Genomic DNA, 23,690 nt, shown 5'->3' with positions numbered 1-23,690 from the left:
GGCCACCATCCAGCCTCTGGTAACTGCTTTCTGAAGACCCAGGCGCTGATCGGAGGGCGGTTTCAAGGGAAGGAAGGGGCTAAGTGAAGGCAGTGGGTGGACAGGACAGGGAGAGCGCTGGGTATGGTCTGAGTGTAGAATAATCTAACACAAAGTTTACAGAATTCATGTTAGTGGTGTTTTTAGAGTCCCATCCTAGAAACAGTTCTCTTTATGACAAAAAGGTTGGTCTGGGAGTTGGAGATACTAGAGCAAGTGAGTTAAATGGATAACCACTTTATGATATGATATATTAAAATAATAACATGGACCTGTTTGGGAGTGTGTGTGCAGATTTCATGGCGGCCTTCCTGAGGTAACTGGAGGCCCCTGTGAGCTGGGCTGCTGGTGGCTGGTGAACCATTTGGATTCCAGTCCTGGAGGCCTCAGTTTCCTCAGTTGTTAACAGCACGGACACCAGGATAGACCTCCTGCTTCTGGGTTCTGGCCTGCCACTTACTGGCAAATTATTTCACCTCACTTGCCTCGCTCTTTCTCATCTATAAAATCAGAATAGAAATGGCACCTCCCTCCTAACGCTGTAAGGACTGAGAGTTAATCTGCATAAGTTGCTTAGAATTAGCACCTTTGATGGATAATAGAAGCCTCCGTGGTTTTTGTCATCGCCGTCGCCATCACTGTCGCCATCATCATCCTGATGTGCAAATGAGGGAGACCAGAGGGGTGAATTGGTGACTTCTAATGACTCGTCCAGAGAGGGGAGTTCCCACTGGGAAAAAAGATGAGTGCAAAACTAGGATTTGCTTGAAAACAAGCCTGTAAAATGGATATTACTTGCTCCCCCTGAGAACAGGGAACTTTTTAAAGGGCAGGGTAGTCTCAGAGTCTCTATTACTGTGGACAGACTATCCTGGGAGTAAAGACGATGGGATCCCTTTCAGGACTCCTAGCCGATTTACCAGGTCCTTTCCAGCTCCCCACCATCCAGCCAGGCATACAGCAGGCCCTCAGTCACCTTAGACCGAGGAGGGAGTAAAGAAACCAGTTGGGAACGGCTCTCCGGGTGCGCTCCCTGCCCCACCAGGCAGACCACAGACCCTAGGAGCTCTGGCCCTCGAAGTGGGGGAGCTCCGCGGGGGCGCCTGCGGGTGCAGGAATGAATTCCGAGCACAGCGCAGAGCAGAGCGCCCGTTTAATAAAGCCAGCCTATGCAGAGGAACCCGCTACACGGGCCCAGTGATGGGTATTGCCCAATCGGCTAAGTAGGCGTGTGCTTGCTTTCAGGCAGTTTTGGGGTGAGCAGATTGGTACCGGATACCGCGCCCGCGCGGCCCGCCACCCTCACCCCGCTTGCGGGTCAAGAGGAAGCCGCGGTGTCTATTTGGCATGTAGGCACTGATTGAAAAAAACAACTTTGTAGTCTATTTATTGGGCATAAAGCTCCCCCTTCCCACGCTGCTTCTCCGGGGCAGTTATCTTACCAATGGAAGCGGGCGAGTCCCGCAAAGCCGAGCCTCGCGGAGCCCAGCCTTGGGGGGGAAGCAAGAAAACGCAGACTTGAGTTTGCGTTCTGACCGCTCCGAGCAACTTGGGGCAAGTCGCTTAGCTCTTCAGGCCGCGGGTTTCTGGTCTGTTTGACGCGGGGAGGGAGCCGAACCTGGAGGACGCTCGGGGCAGCTGCGGCTGGACCCGAACGGAGCGCGCCGCGTGCGCCTGGGAACTTTGCCCGGAGCGCGGGGCCGGGACCCCGGAGCGCGGGCCGGGAGCTCCCTCTGCGGGAGCGCGGCGGCGGCGCTCCTCCTTTCCCCTCCACGTCACGGGGGCCGCTCGGCGCTCTCCCACCCCCGGCGGAGGGAGAGCAAGTCCTTGGCAGGGCGCGCCGCCGAGGTGGCGGAGGAGGCGGGAGCCAGCGGCGGCAGCAGAGGGGCCGGGAGCCGGAGCGCAGCCGAGGCCCCCTGCGGGACGACCTCTGCAGCCGAGGGGACCCCGCTTCGGGGCGGCCCGCTCTCTTTCGTAAGTCGACTTGGTCTCGCCGGCCGGCGAGGTGTGGGGCTGCCCCGCGGCGGCGGGTGCGGGGCCCCTGTCCCAGCCGCTGGGAGGCCGGGACGTCCGGACCCTTCTTCCTCGCGACTTTCACTTTGCCTCCCGGGGAAACCTGGGCGCCCGTCCTTCTCGAGGGACGGGGGCGCGGATCGGCCGGGGAAGTCGCCCGGATCCTCAGCTGAGCCTGCGGGTGTCCCAGGCCCGTGCGGGCACCGGACGGCGGAGTCCGAGTCCGGGGCCGGAGGCGGCTCCGCCGGGCGCAGGAACTTCAGGGCCCCGGGCGGAGGCCGGACGCTGGAAGTTCCCTGGGGACCAGGGCGGAGGGTGCGGGCGGCCGGCGCGTGAAGGGCGAGGGCGTCCTGGGAGATGGGGTCCGCGTGTCCACACCCCGGCCCCCGGGCATGCGGAGCGGGATGGCCGAGTAGCCGCGCGGGTCCCAGGGTTTCCCTGGGCTCCCCCCCCCCACCCACCCCCGCCTCCCCGGGTGCGGACGCGGCTGCCGGGATGCGCCCCTTCCCGGGGCCGGAGCCCGCCGTTTGGTCCTTTTGCCTGAGGGTCACCTAGACCCGCCCAGGTGAGGGGAGCCCAAGGACGGGGTCCCCGCGCCCGTGTGTGCGGACCCGCCTGCTAGCCTCTCCTCCGACCTGGACCTGCGGGGCCCGGCCACGCTGCCCCCAGGCGGCGGGAGGCGAATGGGAGGGAGAGGGAGGCGGCGCCCGCGGGAACGGGCTGCTTCCCCGGCTTCCCCAATAGGACAAGGTGTGTGGGTTGGGGGTGGGGATGTCTCCTCCTAGTTCGGGCACCGGAGGCTGCGGGACTGACCTCCCGCGGCGCCCTGGGCAGGGACGATCTTCTGCGCTTCTAAGGTCGGCGCGGCGCGGCGCGGCGGAGCTGGCCGGGAGTCCTCCGTCCCCCGGCGAAGTGGCGGCGCCGTCCCGGCGGGCTGGGAGCTCCGGGGCCCCGAGCCAAGAGGTGTGCATTCGAGTCGGCATTACGGTCTGCACTTAGGCTAACGGTGCTCGCGGGTGGTGTTGTTTTGTTCATCGCAGAACAAAACAACTGTCCCGCTTGCGGGAGGTTTTTTCACGGGGTTGTAGCCCAGGAAACTCGGGTATTGTAGCCCGGCTGGGCCAGTGGAGAGCTGGCTTTAGCCTTGAGGCACTTGACTTTTCCGCGTCCTCAAAATGAAAAAGCAGCAAACTATATAAGTCCACGTTGTTTGGGAGACATGAAAGCCACCCGTTTGACCTTATCTTACATGCACACACATGCCCTTTATATGAAGCCGCCTATCAAATATTCTAGAGCCCGTCCTTGGCACCGATCTTGTTGGTAGTGCCGTGAGGAAGTAAAGTCCTTAAAGGTAAGCGAATCGTTGAGAGAGCAGTTTCTATATGGAACTTTCTAAGGATCCATTTCGCTGTGAGAAATGACCAGTTAAGATGCTGTTGAATCATTGTTTAACTTGCATTTGCAGAGAAACACATAGTTGAAGAATCACAGAATCGGTTTGTGTGGCACTGAATGTTTCTGGGAAAGACTGAAGAGTTCCGTTGGGAGTGGGGGAGAAGTGTCCCCTCCTGGTTATTACTTGAACCCATTCCTTTGAGAGGTAAAATTTACAGCTATTTGCTAAATGCCACACAGTCTGCAGAGAGGTGGTTTGGGGGTGGTGGTGAATGGTGTAATTGGGCAATGAGTCCACCAGGCTAAGTACCCTCAGGATAGGGCAGTAAATCGTTATGGAACTAACTGGGCATGAACTTGGGTCATGGAGGCAGGGGCAGGTAGAGACATAAGACTATACAGACAGTGCCCAGCTTCTGCTCCCTCTCCCTTGAGAACCACCAGCCAGTGGGGCCGCTGGTGTTGGGGACCTGGGGCTATTAGCACCAGGGACTGGAAGTAAAACTATGTCAGCCTCAAAAGCAGGGAGACAGGATTATGTACTGCAAGGATGAAAAGTCACTTCATCAACCCAAATGTATGGAGCACGTACTGTGTGCCCGGCCGTCCTGGGTGCTGGGGGAGCACAGGTGTGCTGGGGTGAAGGCAAGGGTCCTTCTTGGGGAGATTGAAGTTAGAACCTGAAGGATGAGTAGGAGCTGCATAAACCAAGTGGAAGGAGGAAGAGGATTAAAGGGGGAGTGTGCTCGCCCAGGGAAGGGTGTGCCCTGAGACTGAGGAGGGGAGAGCAGGGACTGAACCCGGCTAGTGTGACCTGGGGGAGAATGGCAACACCTGAGGTCAGCAGGTACCAGGGCTAGATGATGCCAGATCTTTGGGCCATCTTGCGGAATTGATCCTCAGGAGTGTTTCACATCTGAAAGTATCCTGGTGAGAGTTAAATTCAAAGCTGCAGGGGCCGTGTGGAAAATGGACTCAACAGCCCTTCAAGTAGACAGGGCTGTTTCGGGCTGTGAGAGGCCTGGTGGCCTAGGCTGAGGTTGTGGCAGCAGGGATGACACAAGTGGGTGGATTGAAGGCAGACCTGGTGACTAGTTTTGTGTAGGGTGTGAGAGTGCAGGGTGACACTGCTGAATTTAAGCTTGAGCGCTTGGGTATATGGTGCTACCATGTACACAAGAGGGAACAGTGGAGGAAGGGCGGATTTGGGGAGAAAAACAAGTTGGGTTTTGTTAAGTCTGAGCTGCTTTCTAGGCTTTGAGAGTAGAAATACTTCAATGTCTGGATAGAGCAGGCTGCAGATTACCCTCCAAAGAGCTGGGGGTCACCTGTTGTTTTAAGCCTGCGGTGGGTGGGGGAGGGGTGTGGACCTGGAAAAAAGCCCCTGCCTTCATGGGAAGAGGTGGAGGAAAACCAGGGGGTGCTGGATCTCCACCTCGTCTGCAGTGGGAGTGAGCATCGCGGTGTGTGTGTGTGTGTGTGTGTGTGCGCGCGTGCAGTGGGGGGCTACACTTATCTCCCTAGAAATTGCCCTTTGAATGAGAGGTGGGACAGAGACCTGGCTTTTTAAAATACATATATTTATTGATTTCAGAGAGGAAGGGAGAGGGAGAGAAACATCAGTGAGAGAGAATCATTTATTGGCTGCCTTCTGCACACCCCTTAATGGTGATTGAGCCCACAATCTGGGCATGTGCCCTGACCAGGAATTGAACTTGTGGCCTCCTTGTTCATAGGTCAATGCTCAACCACTGAGACACACTAGCTGGGCAAGTGCTGGCTTTTTTAAGAAGAGAGAGCCGCACACATTGATCTGTGAATGGAATGAACGAGTGGGAAGGAGGGGTGAACATACAGGATGTCTGCAGCCCCTTCCACTCTGGGAGCGTTTGGTAAAAACAGCCTGGTCATGCTGGCATTTTGATATCAAACTCATATAACAAATTTCAACTTCTTACTAAGACAAATTTTGAAGCACTTATGTCTATGAAGTTTGAAGTTTTACTTCGTAGATATGCAAATTTAATGCTTAGGAGAAACATTGATGGAATTCACACAACAGAGCTGCAGAGTGGCTGAGAGTGGTTCTGGAGTGACCCCACCACTCTCTAGCTCAGGGGTGGGCAAACTTTTTAACTCGAGGGCCACAACGGGTTCTTAAACTGGACCGGAGGGCCAGAACAAAAGCATGGATGGAGTGTTTGTGTGAACTAATATAAATTCAAAGTAAACATCATTACATAAAAGGGTACGGTCTTTTTTTTTTTTTTTTAGTTTTATTCATTTCAAACGGGCCGGATCCGGCCCGCGGGCTGTAGTTTGCCCACGGCTGCTCTAGCTCATGACCTTGCACAAGCTCCCTGACTTTTCTGCCTGGTCTCCTGGCCTCTGAAATGGCACCACACCTAAGGGGTACATGCTCTACGGTGACTTCTTGCAGGCTGTTGTGAGGATTGCATGTGTGCATTATGTATGTGCAGTGTCTGTACAATGTATGAATGTTTGTATGATGTATGCACAAGGTAGGCACATGTGCATCATGAATGCCCAATGTGTGTGTGTATGGTGCATGTACAGTGTGTGTGTGTGTGTGTGTGCGCGCGCGCATTGTGCCTGGTACATAGTGAGTGCTCAGTAAGCCTTAGCGCTGGTGGATGTATTATGATGATGTCGTTTCCATCATTTCCAGATGTAGAATCTGAGACCTAGAGAATTTTGAGAACCTGTCCAAGCCCTTCAGAGTCGAACAGTAGCAAAGTTAAGGCCAGGATCCCATTTGCCTAACTCACAGGCAGGGGCATCTTTCACTTAGCATGTCAACAAGTATCAGGTGCCGGATGCTCTTTAACATTAGCTGTAACAAACAAAATAAATAAGACAAAATTAAGTTAATTGTAATAAAAGGGTCCCGTGACGCTCACCACAGTGCAGAGGAGCCAAGCAGATATCAGGCTTTTCCTACTCAATGTAGAGATGCATGGTTTGTATTAATTTGCATTGCTTTCCATGTCACTTTATATGCATTTCCATCTGCTGGTAATTTTCCTTGTGAGATCTAAAGGCTGAAGCTTCAAGTACATAAGATCAAACAAAATTAATGAGGAATTAAATGCAGCTGCTTCAAACCCTAATGGGCCCCTGGGAATGGTGAGCTTGGTGTGGGCTTTGGGGAAAGGAGTGGATCAATATTTACTATTCTAGAAGATGTGGGACAGCCAGATACCATTTGTTAAAAGCAGGTCACATCTTAATGTGTCTTGAAGCTTGTTCTGCTGAGCATACTAGAAAAATAAGGAAAAGTGGAAGAAGACCAGAGAGAAATGGCCTGTTATATAAAATGCCAGAAAATGAAGCAGCAACAGAAGTCTGCTTTATGAAGCTGAACTAATAAGAAACGCTAAGGGTCAGAAAGTAAAGGTGGAACTTTTAAGCATAATTTTAAATACCAATGGTGTGGAGTTTTAAAACCAATAAAGTTTCCCTAAATTGGGCTTACTAAGAAATAGGCCATTGTGTCTTAGTAAAAAAAAAAAAAATTATATATATACATCTGTTTGGGTCCCATTTCTGTCATATATATATTTACTTAGAGCAGTGGTTCTCAAAGTATGGTCCCTGGACCAGCTGCATCAGCATCATCTGGGAACTTATTAATTTGCACCTGGAAAATACAAATTCTGAGCACAGACTGCTGAATTGGGACCTCTGGGCCCAACAACCTGCATTTTAATATTTAGAACCAAGCCCAGTGATGTGGCTCAGTGGTTGAGTATCAACCTATGAACCCAGGATGTCACGGTTCCATTCCCAGGCAGGCCACAGGTCTGGTTGCGGGCTTGATCCCCAGTAGGGAGTATGTAGGAGGCAGCCAATCAGTGATTCTCATCATTGATGTTTCCATCTCTCTCTCCCTCTCCCTTCCTCTCTGAAATCAATAAAAACTATATTTTTAAAAATATTTGGAGCCAGCTTTCATTCCCCTTGAATTTTTACTCGTTTGGTCTTACCCTTTCATTTCCCTCTTTGGTCACTAGCTTCTCACTGTGCTGCTTAACTGGTAGAAGATTGTGCCCAGACACAAACCCATCCCTTCCTCTGTCCCAAGGTCTAAACTGGTGGAAGATTCTTTCTAAGATCCCTTAAGGGTTCTGCAGCTCTGTGATCCTCACTCTGGGAGAACCACATTGATTTGGTTTTAGATTTGGTTTTGCTGCCTTTAAAAGGAAAACTCGTCTGGCAGTCTTATGCTAAACAGATTCTTCCAAATAATGGAGTCAGCCAAAACACAGCTGTTCTCCATAGATGCTCCTTTTGCACCACAGTTCTCCACCTGGGACGGGTGCAGTTAATTTCTTGGACCTCAGTGTTAGCCTTTATCTCTGTTAGGTTTGCTCTTACTAGATCCAAGTCTGTCCAGATCTGTTTGGGTCCTATTTCTGTCCTTTTTCATAGAAACCTTCAATGTCCTCTGCCAACTGGCCGCTGATGTCCTGGCCTGAGGAATTAACAATACGAGGATTTTTGTTAGAGGCCTTCCCCACAGTTAATGAGGCTTGAAAACTGGGCATCTTTGGCAGTCCTTGCGGGCCTCGCATCAGAGTAGCTGTCATCAGTCCCATGGTGGCTTGCACTGAAAGTCCTGCTGTTCTCATGTGCCCCCTCACAGCCTCACCGGGGAGAGCTGCTCTCACCCCAGCCCAGGCGGCGCGCCTTTCGCGGCATCATCCCAGCACTTCCTCAGGAGCTGTTTGTGCTGGAGGCTTCCTTCTCCCTCCTATGTTTATACCACCAACTGAGATGTTTTTTGTAGGTGACACAGAAGTAATTTTCAACTTATGTGCAGTCAGGTGAAGCTGAATTCAGAAATTTCAAAATAATAGGAAGTAAAGCTTGTGCCTCATTTGTCCTCTCCGCTTCACTGCACACTCCCTTCTCCCAAGCTCTAGAACTCAAGTCCACATTTAGCCAAGAGATTCAGTTATTTTATAATGTACAGTTTTGCTCACACATGATTCTTTTTTATTTTTAGGATTTTTAAAATTAAATTTATTAGAGTGAGATGAGTTAATAAAGACATATGTATGTTGCATTGTATGCTCACCAACCACCCAGAGTCTAGACTCCTTCCATCACCATATATTTGACCCCCTTCACTTTTTCCTTCTTCTTTCTCCCTCCACCCCCCTGCCCCTCTGGTAACCACCATACTGTTATCTGTGTCAGTGAGTTTGTTCATTTGTTTGTTGACTTCTGTTTTGTATACCCCATATGAGTGAAATCATATGGTTCTCGTCTTTTTTCCATCTGACTTACTTCACTTAGCATGATACTCTCAAGATACAGCCATGTTGTCTGTCACAAATGGAAAATTTCATCATTTTTATGGCTGAGTAGTATTCCATTGTATGTATGAACCACGTCCCCCTTTTCCAGTCATCCATTGAAGGACACTTGGGTTGTTTCCATGTCCTACATATTGTGAACAGTGCTGCAATGAACATAAGGGCGCATATATCTTTATGAATAAGTGTTTTCAAATTTTGGGGGTAGATATCCTAAGAGGGATTGCTGGGTCATATGGTAGCTCTTAATTTTTTGAGGAACCTCCATACTGTTTTCCATGGAGATTGCTCCAATTTACATTCCCACCAGCAGGTGTGAAGGTTCCATTTTCTCCACATCCTCTCAACACTTGTTGCTTCCTGTTTTGTTGATAATAGCCATTCTAACCGGTGTGAGGTGGTATCTCATTGTGGTTTTGGCTTGCATTTACTTTATAGCGAGTGAGGGTGAGCATCTTTTCATATATCTGTCAGCAATCTGTCATACATGATTCTTAAAGGAGTACAACCAGATGATGTAATTGCACAAAAAATACTTTAAAAGGCAAAAGCAAAACAACTTTATGGCAAGAGTGCTTTTAGCCATGGTTGCTAGAGCATGAAGCAATGCCTGGAATTCTACACTGTTATTCATGACCCTCATCTAATCCTGCGGGAGCCCTCTCTTCCCTCCCCCTGCATGGAAAGAGGAGCCTTAAACCAAACAGCAAAAATCTCCCAAAAAATCCAAGACGACTCTCTTCTTCCAAGATGCTACCCAGCCCCTTCCGATGGGCTCTCCCTTGCGCAGCAAACAGAAAACGTGTCTGGTGCCAGTGGAGCACTTTGTCACCTCAGGTAAACGTCCATGAACACTCACTTCTAGCTCTTTGCTTTCATCCCTCCTCTGTCTGCCCCCTTTGTTGTGTTCTGATCTAGTTAAGGGAGCAATAGACCAGGTAGTCCCTTGGGAGGAGGGCTGCCTGTGCTCAGCCTGGACAGGTGGCCTGTCTGCTTTTGGATGGGTTGTTTCCGGAGGCTCCATGAACCCTGGCATTTCTCACGGTCATCTGCCAGATCTGGACAGCCTGTGACAAAGCTGCTCGTTCAGATTGCAACAGAGGTGGGCACTGGTGCACAGACCAGGAAGAACAGTCTCAGCACAGGTCCTTGCCCAGGTTTCTTTTCTCTTCCTTCTACTCCTCTGCATCTCTGCAGCATATTTGGAGTATTTAAACTGTTGCATCCTTTTTCCACCCCCCTCTCACTCCCCCACATCCCACCTTGATGCGACAAGGAGAGGCTCTCTCTGCTAGTCATCATCTTCCACCAGGTTCTCCCTTTGGCCTTTCTGGCACCCACCCTGCCCTGTTCTGAGGCAGGCAAAGGCAGATGGCTGTAGCATCCGATGGGTCAGGAGAGAGGTGGGATGACACACAGGTAGACACAAATTAAAGTGTGAAGACTAGATCATGAAAACATACTAGTAGAATGATATGGAGCCCTGGCCAGTGTGGCTCAGTAGGTTGAGCATCATCCCATGCACCAAAAGGTCACCAGTTCAATTCCCGGTCGGGGCACATGCCCAGGTTGCGGGCTTGATCCCCAGTAGGGGATGAGCAGGAGACAGCCGATCGATGTTTTTCTCTGTCTCTCCCTCTACTTTCCTCTCTCTAAAATCAATGAAAAAATATTTTTGAAAAGAATCATATGGAGATTCTGGAGCTGAAGAAAGGGATGGGGACCAGGGGAGGGATCCTAAGATAGAAGGAACATAAAGTCAACATCGTGGCAGGAAAATCCCTGAATAAAAGAAGCATTTCCAACTGCTAGCTAGTGGCCTTTTCTGGGGAGCTGTCGCTACAGTGAAATTGGAATGTCACAAAATGACTGGGGCTTCCTGAGATTGTGTTCAAGCCGCCCAGGGCCTCACTGTTTCTTTCTGTATTCTCCTGGGCAGCGCGGTTCCTAGTTGTACCTCCCCAGCATCAGCATAGTGCCTGCCTAGCACATGGTGGGACCGCAGGAGATGTTTGCTGGATGGGCAACCAATTGAAGAGGGGTAGAAGTAGGCTATGTGAGCATAAAGGCATATAGATCAGCTAGGTATCCAAAAGAAGCAAAAGCAGGGACATGGCAGATGCTTGAACACCCATGTTCATAGCAGCATTATTCGCAAGAGCCAAAAGATGGGAGCAGTCATTGCACGTGCCCATGGACAGACAAATGGATAAACAAAATGTGGTCTGTACATACAATGGAGTATTACCCAGCCTTAAATGGAAGAATATGGATGAAACTTGAAGACATTGTGTTAAGTAAAATGAGCCAGTCACAAAAAGGCAACTATTGTCTGACTTCTCCTCTATGGCGTTCCCAGGGTAGTCACGTTCATAGAAAGAGAAAGTAGAATGGTGGTTGCCAGGGGCTGGGAGGAGGAGAGAAGTGGGCGTTTGAGTGGAATGGGTACTGAGCTTCAGTTGGGCAAGAGGAAGCTCTGTGGATGGACGGTGGTAATGGCTGCAAAGCAGTGAATGTACTTAATGCCACAGAACTGTACACACAAAACTGGTCAAAACTGTAAACTTGATGTTATATATTTTATGACAATAAAATAATAGAAACATGCATATATGATCAACTAATTCATAAATATGGAACAACGAAAGTTATTTTATAACAAAGACGTTAAGCAGGTAATACTCAGGAAGTTTATATTGTAGAGAGGCCAGCAGTGGCACCAGGCTTGTAAAGATGTGTAAGTTGGTGTTGCTCAGAATGTCAGAATGGACGTCTGAATCCTCATACAAGGTGGGGACATTCAAAGGCATTTAGTCCCCGTTACACCCCCCGCCACACACACAAAATAACAAGCAAACAAAAAGAAAGCTGTTTTATTTTGAAAAATTGTAAACCTACAAAAAAGTCGTAAGAATAGCACAGTGGGCAGCCAGCTGATCCCCCTTGATGGTGAGAATGCTGAAGGCTTTGGTGGGGCGTCTGCACCATCCTGCGGGGGGCTGACCCCCGTGGCTGCCTCTGGGAGGCCGTCTCTGCATGCAGACACGGGGGTGGATGTTGAGGATGGAGTCCAGTCCCCGCTGGAACAGCCCCCGCTCTGTGACACTTGGTGCTCCTCCTCCAGCTGCTGTTTAAATGCTTTCCACCCCTTACGCTCATGCAGCCCGTGTGCCAGTCTGCCCTCCTGCCGGAATGTGCCCATGTGTGAGCTCTGTCCCCACAGTGTCCATGTGAGTCAGCCCCTGGGCCCTCTCTCAGATGAGGAAGCAGGGAAGTAACAAGATTAGTGACGGCTGGTTAGGGCAGTCAGGACTGAAATTCAGAACTTCACATTCCAAACCCATTATGTTGTACACACAGGTAAGCAGGAGGGTCAGATGGGGGGCGTGGGACGGGTCAAGTGTGTGGCAGGGAGGCGAGGAATGGGGTCGGGCAGGTAGGGGAGGAACGAGAGAGTGACTCACAGCTGCTCAATGTGGTTCACCCTACACGACAAGGATATCTTTTCTTTGTAACAAGCTTGTTCCAACAAGCTCTGCAGAGGGCTGCTCACCTGTAAGTGACTTTCAGAAATCATGTGGCCTGCCGCCTGCCTATGGCCAGAACCGGACCAAAGGAGGGTTGCCATAAGCTGAGTCGTGCTTACCTGAGGTTCGGTGAGCAGGCTGCACCGTTCAGGCTAACGTTAGAGTTGGTTCGGTGAATCTTGGAGTCTGCTTTCCTCCCAATGTTTACCCAAAGCCTCCATCTGCCTCCACATACAGATGGGTGAGACATGCTCAGCATCATCCGAGACACATAATTTTGCGCTTGGCTATATATGGGATTGGACTGTTGTATAAGCGGACATGTTAGCCTGGTTTAAATTTAAGCTTGTGTGTGTGTGTGAAGCATTACTCTTTCCATATGGTCATCTTAAACATAGACGGGTGCTGTTTTTCTCATATGACAAGAATGCAGAGTGGGCCTTTGCTGCTGCTGCCTCAGTGGTTTGAGGTTTGGGGGCTGAGGTCTCTGATATTCGCTGGACCTGGTGCTTTGTGGTCCCGAGACGGCAGCTACAATGCTAGCCGTCATGTTGGAGTTTTTGCAGAAAAATGGACGAAGGGGAATAGATAACAACATGGCACACTTGCCCCCAGATTAGGTTTTTTAAAGAACTTTCCCAGATACTGGCATTATATTTCACTGGCTGGTCCTCTATACTGGACTTTCCCCCCTCCCCCCCAGAAGGAATTTAGGACTTTAGTCTTTTTTTTTTTAAAAAAAGTTTATTTTATTGTTTAAAGTATTACAAATAGTAGTACATATATCTCCTTTTGGGGAAAGGCTTTTAGAGGGGCACGTTTCTGCTACAGCAATATAGGGGTCTCTTATTACAGAAGAAAGGAAGGATGGGCTTGCAAGGGAACTGGCTGTCTCTTCCACAGCCATAGATAAAAGCGTTACCTCCCAGGTCTGCTTCCGAATTTCATCTCATTGATCTCTCTATTCTAGCACAGCACCACACGTTCTGATGATTGTAACATTATAATTTGTGTGACAATCTGAAGCATCTGCTTTTACTGTTCTATGCAGTTGGCTAAGTTTGCTTAGATTTTTGATGGTGGTGGATTGTTAATCCTCACTGGAAGATATTTTTCCATTGATTTTTATAGAGAGTGGGAGAGAGGGAGGGAGGAGAAGGAGAGAGAGAGAAACATCAATGTGAGAGAGACACATCGATTGGTTGCCTCTCCCACATGCTGGATTGGGCTGGGAGGATTGAACCTGCAACCCAGGTATGTGCCCTTGACCTGGAATCGAACCTGTGACCTTTCAGTGTGTAGGCCAACACTCTAACCACTGAGCCACCGGCCAGGGCAGGATGTTTAGTTTTTAACTAAACAGTCTTTTCACTTCTTTATTATATTAACCTAAAATAAAACCTGCATGTTGAGAAAACAGACAAAGGCCTGTCCAGGAGACAGAAATAAACAGGTTAACAAAGTAACTGCCACTGTGATAAGTGCTTAGAAGAAAACAAGGACTTGAGCGATTCGAGAAGGGTGATCAGAGAGGACCCCAGGAAAGGACATTCCTCCTACATGGAGGGATAGGAGGGGCCCGTCCGGCCAGGGCCGAAGGGAAAGCCGTCTGAACATAGGAACAGCGGTACAAGGTCCTGAGGCAGGGAAGAAGCTGTGTCCTAGGAAATTGTAGAGGCTGGTGTTGCTTAGAGTGTAATGAGCAGAATGAGATGAAGCCGGAGAGGAGGGCAGGGACAGGAACCTGGGCCTTGTGGCTGTGGGAACAATTTCTGATTTTATTCTAAGTGCAATGAAACCCCAGGGGAGGGTTGCAAGTGTAGGGAGTGAGACTAGGGAGAGGGAGTGATCTGACTTATGTGTTTAAAAGATCTTCTTGGCAACTGTACAGAGAATGGATTAGAGGGAAGCAAAGGAAGCTAGTGAGGAGGTTATTTCATATGTAGGCAGATGCTGCCTTGGATCAGAGAGGTTCTGATGGAGTGGAAAGGGGTGAGTGGATTCAGAATACTTTCTGGATGGGTTTTGCTACTGTCAAGAGCTTGGAGAGGCAGCCTCGCATTGTGGTTAAAAGTATAGGCTCTATGCCTGGCTGGTGTGGCTCAGTGGTTGAGCATTGACCTATGAGCCAGGAGGTCACTGTTCAATTCCTGGTCGGAGCACATGGCTGGGTTAGGGGCTCGATCCCCAGTAGGGGGTGTGCAGGAGGCAGCCAATCAATGATTCTCACTCATCATTCATGTTTCTATCTCTCTCTCCCTCTCTGAAATCGATAAAACAATTTTTTTTTTAAAGTGTAGGCTCTAAAATTGGACCATAGTTGAGAATACTGGCTCCTCTACATATATCCTCTGAGACTCAATTTCCTGATCTGAAAAATGAAGATAACGATAGTACCTACCTCATAGGTGTATTGAGTGGAATAAACAAGAAAATGTAGATAGTTCTAGTGATCAGTATAGACCATTAGGAGGGGACAGGTATGTGCCCAGTGACTCGGGCAGCATGGAGACTTGTGTTGACTTTGGCCAGAACCCTCTACGTGGAGGGGGCTGTGGAGTCCGGCTGGACATAACGCTACCCTGAGGGGCCTGGATATGGGGCCTAGAGGTCCCTGCTCTGTCCAATCCCTTGAGGGGCTCAGGTGGATGTACAACCATGTATGTAATGGGGAAAACATGTTCCCAGCATCCCAAGAATGGAACGGTGTTACATGATGGTTTGGCCTGCTTCCTCATTTAGAGAAGGAAGAATTTGGACTCGATCACCATTAAAGTCCTTGTCAGTTTTAAAATTTTGCTCCCAGGCTTATCGGGAAGTGTGGATTAATCAATTAAGCCTTGGTGGACGAGGCTCAGAAAAGGAAATGCTGTTCTTTAAATGTCTTCTTCCTATGAGAAGTATGTTGACTTCTGTTCGAAATCACTTTCTAACAATTTAAAGTCCCAGTTTAGGTTAGGACTCGTTCATGGTATACCGTGAAATGAAAGAAACATAAGACGGTGCTATATAGCGAGACTTCTTATTAAAAAGCAAGATCCCCACCCCCACCCCCCCAAAAAAACACACACAAAAAACCACCCAACAAGGTGTATTGAAAACAGTCTGGAAGGACACACCACCCACAGAGTGTCCTTACGCAGGGGAGGTGGATTACTAAGGAGTTGTGTTTTCCTCTGAGACTTTCCTGACTTTCTGACTTCTATTTATTTAACGAAAATATTGACTTTCATAAACAGAGAATGGAAAGCCTTTTCCTTTGCTTTTTGAAACTACCCTCTCTTATTATTTAGGGCTGTTCGTTCTCAATTTGTATGACCTTGTGTTTTGCCTCCTTATAGTTTCCTGCTCACAGTCGGATAATTATTTGCTGTTGCAATCTTTCCTCTAACAATGAGAACGTAAGGTTCTGGGCAAGAGACCTGCCTTCCTGCTCCTTTGCAGACTCTTCGGGTGCTGCTGGGGGTGAGGGGGTGGGGGTGGAGGAAATTCATCTTGGCTGGGCCATCCTGCGCTAGTGGTCGTGTTCCAAAACTTTCTCTGAGTTCGGTGATGTGCATGTCATCAAAGAGAACCAGTGGCTTTGTTGAAATCAAGGAGCTACGTTCAGTAGAAGGACCTTAGCTCATTCAACTGGATGAGGGGTTTTTCTTTTGTTTGTTTGTTTGTTTGTTTAGTGAGCTCATCTTTATATTAGTGTTCTTAAGTGATGATTCTTTGTAAGACTTCAGCAAGAAACAAAATCTTAACACTTCTAAGTCAATAAACTCTTCAAATCCTATTTTCACACTGACATAATGATACAAAGTTTACGAAGTTGAAGGTGGCCCACAAAGGGAATACAGTCTCCACACAGAGGGAGTTCATCCAGAAGTTTTCTGAAATAATTAGTGATTCTCAGAGCCCAAATGGTCTCACTGCCCTGCGAAAACAGGTGAGTCAGTAGGTAAACAGACAGGACATGAGACAGGAATTTCTTAGGACGAGCTAGCTTTCTTTTCCTTCCGTGGCTTCCTGGGCTGGGAGATGGACTCATCTCTCCCTTCCCACAGGGATTGGCCCAGCCTCCTGCACCATGTAAATAAACAAGCCCTAACCGGGTGGAAGGCTCAGGACTTCAAACATGGTAAACATGGTTTGCTATTCATTTCTGTTCCAGCTTTAGGACAGTTAGATGAGACATAGTAATGAAAGAGTTTAGTCAGGGACCAAAACTGTTGTGGAAAATAGAGTTTTTCTTTAGATGCCAAGAGACAGTATTAGCTAAAGGGTTAAGAGTGCATCTCTGGAACAAGACTCTCTGGGTTCAAGTTCCAGCTAAAGTAGTTTCTAGCCCTGTAGCCGTGGGCAGCTTCTCAATCTCCTTGTGCCTCGGTTTACTGTCTTGTAGGAAGCATAAAGGTGGTGCCTACCTCACTGATCTGTTGAGAGGGTTGAATTCTTACATGCAGAGCATTTAGAACAGTGTCCTGAGTAACAACTCTATTGAATGAGTTTACATTAATAATAGTGATATTATTAAATTAATAAAGAGCATTACATGGAGGCATTCTGGCATTATTCATTCCAAAATATTGAATTTATGTTGAGACTTTTAGGGGGAATAGAAAGTAGGTTGAAAAATACGAAAAGATGCCAAAAGTCTGGGGGGGGGGGATCTAAAAAAAAAAAAAAAAGTGCTCACCACTGAGAAACAGCAGTGTCTGGGCTTGAGGGTGGAGGTGATGGGGAGGAGGGGACGGAACCACGGCTGGCATTTACCAGGCGGTCACGATCTATTCTAGACTGTGCTAAGCACTGCGCGTGCATCCCCTCGGTCAGCCCCAAACTCCTCGGGTGTTACTGCTATTATTAACGCCCTACACCAATGAAGATGCAGAGGTCGAGGGACTTGTCCGGGCTCCAGGTGCTCAATGGGCCGTTCCTGAGGGGTGCAGGGGCCTGTCCTGAGCTGAACCCAGTGGTTTCAGGATCCCATGTGGATTCCTCTTCTTCCACCCCGCCCCCCCCAAGTGAGCTCTTAGCTCTCCTCAGCTTTCTCCTTCCCTAAAACATTTCCACCTCTCACTTTGATCAGAAAAGTAAAAGTCAGTTATCTCCTTAACGTCGTCTACATAAAATTACCTAGTGAATTCTTTTCATTAAAAAAACCGGCAAAGTCAGCACAGCCTCCCAGATTCAGAGTCTGGCAAGCTGGGCATGGGAAAAAAAAAAGAGGCCTGATCACCTGTGCTTGTGGGGTGACTCTTGTCACAGGGTCTCCTGAACCCTCACAGCAGCTGGGGGGAGGGGTGCTAATCCCCACTTTGAAATCAGAAAACCGGGCTGTGCAGTTGGTTTGATCAGTCTTGCAGCTGCTAATTGTTTCTCCAGGCATCAAGCCCAGGTCTGTGGCATCCTGCAGCCCACACAGGCACTTTCTTTCCTCTCTTCCATGTGCCCCCCTCCAACCTGTAGGAGTTTCTGGAAGGAATTGCAGGTGTGCAGAGAGGCAGCAGGAAAGGGAGGGGCCTGGAGGGGGCTGAGGTCACCTAATCTGCAGATATGGCCTGTGGGTCCCTCATTACTGGTGCCCAGGCTAAACCGTATTCATTACCTTTCTTCCAGTCTCCTCCTCCCATTCACGACTTACCACCCCTCTCCTTCCCTGGGAAAGGAAGCATGCGCTTCTGCGATGTGTCTGGATTTTGAAATCGCTGACTTAAGGAGAGTGCATTGAGGAGCTGCTAATGGCTGTGCCATTTAGCCCTGAGTGCAATTATAACTACTTAGCTGGGTGTACCTTTGTGCCTGCTGTTTCCCTTAAGGCTGTAAACAGTACCTGGAAGGCTGGGGAAAATGATGATTTGGGGGAAAAGCTTCATTCAACATCCTGTTGGGTTTTTATTGAATTATCCAAATAGACCAGCGGTTCTCAACCTGTGGGTCGAACAACCCTTGCACAGGGGCCGCCTAAGACCATCCTGCATATCAGATATTTACATTACGATTCATAACAGTAGCAACATTACAGTTATGAAGTAGCAATGAAAATAATTTTATGGTTGGGTCACAACATGAGGGACTGTATTTAAAGGGCCAGAAGGTTGAGAACCACTGAAATAGACCCTATTTCAGCTGTGCTCTGGTGATCAGACCTCACTGTCATTTTCTTCTCAGTTCTGCCGTCATCACCAGGAACTGAACCCATGTGGGGATAGGCTCCATGTTGGGTCAGGCTTCCTTCTCCCTGGGTGGGTGGGAGGGGAAATACCCTTCTCCCATGGGTGGGAGATTACTTGTAATCTATGTAATAAAAACCTAAGTGACCGGTACAGTGGAATGGCCAGAACGACTAGTTGCCATGATGGTTGGAAGGACAGCCTGGGCTGTCCAACTCCCACTCCTTCTTCCTTTAAAATGGACTCTGGTCCCTCACTGCTGAGGCTCAGACATGGGACCCAGAGCGTGCCTGCCGCCTCTCCCTTCCGGGTGCCCTGTGACCTTCCCTCTTTGGGCAGGCAGCCAGGCCTCCTCGCCCCACTCAGCCTCCCCAGGCAGCAGGGTGGAGTCAGAAGTGTGTGCTCCAGGCATTCATTCTCAGGAAGGTGCAGGGGAAGGTGGTGCAGAGGGGGCCCCCGGGAAAGGGTGGGGGGACCAGGAGCCTTTTTACGTAAGGGTGAAGCTGGTAATTAAATGATATGTTCAATGACATGACAGCTCTGGAAGCCTTTGTAAACCTCTTTAGAAATGTGAGGGCTTTTCATTGTAGTCACTGTGGTTATCAGGGGAACTATTAACTAATGCTAATTCGAGATTTCATGGACCAATAAAGTAAGAAAAGAAAAAGCAAAAAATTCATTTGGGTAAGATTCATTCTAATTCTAGCCATTTATGTAAGTTGCTATTTATGCCTAATTACCATGAATTAGGACAATGAGGAGACAGATTGATTGATTTGGGATTGATTAATCTTCTAAGTTTATCACAACACCCAGATCAAGTGCATCCATAGGCACAACACCTAATTCCGAACGTGTGCTTGGGTTTCTAGGGTTGTAGTTTGTGTTGCCTTGTTCACTGGGAGTCAGTTTTCCCACACTTCCCAACAACTGGCAGGAACTTGAGACTGAGTGGATGGAACCCTGCTCAGTTCACTGTGGAGGAGAAGGCCGAGACCTGGTAAGGGACTCTGAGCCATGTGCTTGATTGGGGTTCCTTTGACCTGGGTTCTGAGTCAGCAAAGGTGTTGTCTGGACGTGGTAACAGGATGAAGAAGAAAGACTGGGTTTGAGGCATGTTAATGAGGTGATTTGTTAATGTGGGTATGGGAAACTGGAAGAGTCAGATGGCTCTTGAGTTTCAAGCTTGGCTCATTGAGTGGATGGTCTCACTATAAACTGAGACAGAAAACAGAAGAGATGAAATTTCAGGTTCAATTCTGGACTCCTTGAGGTTGAGTGCCTTAGACATCTTAGTGGACATGTCTCTCCAACAATCGGCTGTTCACTTTGGAGGCGTGGGCAAGAGGTGGGGTTAGAGATAAAGTGTTGACATTGTGTATGTGGAAGTTGAAATCCAAAGACCCAGGAAGAGTATGGGTGAGAAGAGCAGTGAGCTGAGAACAGGACCCCGGGGAAACCCACAGAGAGACACTGAGATGTGGCCGGAGAGGACACGGATTCTGCAGGGCAGCTCACTGTCCATAGATGTTCTTCAAGGGAGAGTGAGTCAAGCGGATGTAAATGAGTAAATGTTATTCTCAGCAAAAGTTTTTTCAGTTTAGCTATACAATCTTCAAAAATAAACCAGGTTCAAAAATGTCTTGCTAATTCTAAGGAAATTGGTAGAAGTTTACATTCTCATTTAAGATTTATTGAGATGTATTAGGAGATTACATTGGGCTCCTCAAACCTTGGGTAGTACTCCCTGGATCCTGCTGCTCCCCAAATAGCATATCTGTGCCCTCCCCTTCATTAGGCTGCTTTTACCTAATAAAGCGATATAATCGTCTTTTAAGTTCAAGTAGTATGAAAGGCTACTCAGTGATAAGTAAATCCCCCTCCTACCCTGGCCCACCCTGCCCTGCAAAGCAACTCCTGTTCCCAGCAGTGTGTCTCTACATCTTCCTGAAATACTGGCCCATGGGCCAGAATCAGCCAGCTCTCTGTTTTTGTAAATAAAGTTTTATTGGAACACAGCCATGCCCACTCTCACATTGTCTGGAGGCTGCATTTTCACTCCAACGGCAGAGCCGAATAGTGGTGACAGAGAAGGGAAAGCTTTGCCAACATGTGCTCTTTGTGTGTAGACACCTGTGTGTATGGTCTTTTTTTTTATACACATGTGAGCACACTACACACAGTTCTGACTTTTGCTTATTTCTATTTCACACGACATGGTGGAAATTGTTCCACAGGGGCACATGCAGGTTGTCTTTTTCCCAGAGTGTGGATGTAATTAATCAGTCCCTGTTGAGGGATATTTTAGTACTTTTCATTCTTTAGGCTGAACAAGTAACACTGCAGGGAACCTGCTTGTGTGCACACCTTCCTTGCACACGTGAGCTCTTCTGGGTAGATACATTTAAAATTGAGAGATATTGCCTAACTGCCCCCCCCCCCCCAAGTAGTTTTTATCCCTCACGCTCAATGAGAGTCATGTTCTTTTCACCATAAGGGAGGGCTAAATTGCTAAACCCTGTGAGGAAATGGAGGCTAACAAAATAAAAAATAAAGAAATGGGCAGGATTACCAAATTTGTATAATTTGTACAAAATTTTACAGTCCTAATACCTACTATAGCTCCTTTGGGTGACTTCCCACTGCTCTTATTTTTTAAGGTCGTCTTAGTCCATGCATGCTGCTATAAATACCATGGATAGGGTGGCTGGTAAACAACAGAAATTTCTGGAAGTGCAAGATCAGCATGATGGGCTCTGGGGAAGGCCCTCTCCCAGGTGCACACTGCTGACTTCTTGCCATGTCTTCACTGGGGTCTCTCCTCATAAGGCCACTAATCCTATTCATGAGGGCTCCACCCTCATGACCCAATCACCTTCATGACCCAAAAGCCCCACCCCCAAATACCATCACAGTTATGGATTAGGTTTCAACATATGAATTTTGGAGGAGACCCATTCAGTCTATAGTAGTGGGATTCACAGGATTCTCCCCATCTGACTTCAGATGTCCATCTAATCAGGATCTGAAGGTAAAATCAAGAAAAATATTCCTTTTAGCCTCAAGTGGGCCATTTGCCTCTCCAAAGATTTCTTAATGACATTCATCTCTCGAGACCTTTGCCCAGAATACTCCCTCCCCAAATATGCCAAGCAGAAATGCAGACAATATACAGTAAAATGACATAGTCCCTATATTTTAGTAGTTTACATTATTTTGCATTCTATTTGGTAAGCAACATCTCTCAAAATTAGATATAGTTAGTACAGAATCCCACAAAATACCACCATTCTACATAGTTCCATGTCCTTATTTCTGGATTCTCTCAAGGCAAGAAACTTATTTTAATCTTTATTGTTGAAAGTATTACATATGTCCCCTTCCCCCGTACCCCTCTTCACCTCTTCCAGCCTACCCCCTGCCCTCCACCCCAGGCCTTCACCACCCTATTGTCTGTGTCTGTTCGAGTAATTTTATTTGAATGTCTCCACTGAATTACTCCTTTTGCCTCTTACAGAATGAAGATACTCAGATGTTGTATTAAATACCCCCTTCAGCAGAAAGTCTTCATCCTGTTTTTAACCCTGTGGCTGTTCTCCTTGTTGAAGCTTCTAAATGTAGGAAGACTCCTCTTCCCTCAGAGAGGCATTTACTTGGTGGAGCACTTCCTCAGCACCTCCCCTTTTGTAAGGAACAGATACACCCATGTTAACAACGAAGTCCGGTATAAAGTTAACTGTTCGGGTGTCTATGAACAGGAGCCTCTGGAAATTGGCAAGACTCTGGAAATTAGAAGAAGAGACATCATCGACTTGGATGATGATGACGTCGTGGCAATGACCAGCAATTGTGACGTTTACCAGATCCTAAGAAGGTACCATCAAAAGCTCGTTTCAAGGGAAGAGAGAAGCTTCCCAATTGCCTATTCTTTGGTGGTTCACAAAGATGCAATTATGGTTGAAAGGCTAATCCATGCTATATACAACCAGCACAATATTTACTGCATCCATTATGACCGTAAGTCACCCGACACCTTCAAAGTCGCCATGAACAATTTAGCTAAGTGCTTCTCCAATATTTTCATTGCTTCCAAATTAGAGACTGTGCATTATGCCCACATTTCCAGACTCCAAGCTGATTTAAATTGCTTGTCAGACCTGCTCAAGTCTTCAGTTCAGTGGAAATACGTTATCAACCTGTGTGGGCAAGACTTTCCTTTGAAGTCAAACTTTGAATTGGTGTCAGAGTTGAAGAAACTCAATGGAGCAAATATGTTAGAGACGGTGAAACCCCCTCACAGTAAAACGGAAAGATTCACTTATCACCATGAGCTCAGACAGATGCCGTATGAATATGTGAAGCTACCAGTAAGGACAAACATCTCCAAAGAGGCACCCCCTCATAACATTGAGATATTTGTTGGCAGTGCTTACTTTGTTTTAAGTCGAGCATTTGTTAAATATGTTTTCAACAGCTCTCTCGTTAAAGACTTCTTTGCCTGGTCTGAAGACACCTACTCGCCTGATGAGCATTTTTGGGCTACCTTAATTCGGGTGCCAGGAATCCCTGGGGAGATTTCTCGGTCAGCCAAGGATGTGTCTGACCTACAGAGCAAGACCCGCCTTGTCAAGTGGAATTATCACGAAGGCCTTTTCTATCCCAGTTGTACTGGCTCTCACCGCCGAAGTGTGTGTATCTATGGAGCAGCAGAATTGAGGTGGCTTATCAAAGATGGGCATTGGTTTGCTAATAAATTTGATTCTAAGGTGGACCCTGTCTTGATTAAATGCTTGGCAGAAAAGCTTGAAGAACAACAGAGAGAGTGGATCAATTTGTCTTCAGAAAAGTTATTTATGGATTAAAAATCCCACAATCTCATCATGATAAAATCATGATGGAAGTAAGGCATCTGATAAATGGAGTTATTATGGAGTTGTATACTATCCCAAATCCAGTACCATATGAGCTTAACTTTCTCATTGTTTGAAAGGGATCTAAAATTCCATGCACAAGGGAAAGTGACTTAGCCTTTGGTGACAACTAGCCTGCAGTTGGTTGAGTACTTTTGTTTGTTTCTTTAAAAAAAAACCAAAGTTTTTTTTTTATTGATTTCAGAGAGGAAGGGAAAGGGAGAGAAACATCAGTGATGAGAGAGAATCATTAATTGGCTGCCTCCTGCATGCCCCCTACTGGGGATCGAGCCTGCAACC

The 23,690-nt window shown here is 47.9% G+C and overlaps 1 protein-coding gene across 1 annotated transcript; it reads left to right on the top strand.

Moving 5' to 3' along the window:
• Positions 1-1,634: 1,634 nt before the first annotated feature.
• GCNT4 (glucosaminyl (N-acetyl) transferase 4) lies at positions 1,635-23,364 on the top strand (the record flags this gene model as incomplete). Its single annotated transcript, XM_081089941.1, is given in 3 exon segments — positions 1,635-2,013; positions 21,998-23,336; positions 23,338-23,364. Coding segments are annotated over 2 exon segments (1,365 nt in total). The 5' UTR covers positions 1,635-2,013; position 21,998.
• Positions 23,365-23,690: the final 326 nt, after the last annotated feature.

The sequence above is a fragment of the Myotis nattereri genome (genome assembly GCF_964212035.1).
Source record: "Myotis nattereri genome assembly, chromosome: 4".
NCBI lineage: Eukaryota > Metazoa > Chordata > Mammalia > Chiroptera > Vespertilionidae > Myotis > Myotis nattereri.
The sequence above is the reverse complement of the archived record's forward strand: the minus strand, read 5'-3'. Positions and strand labels throughout refer to the sequence as shown.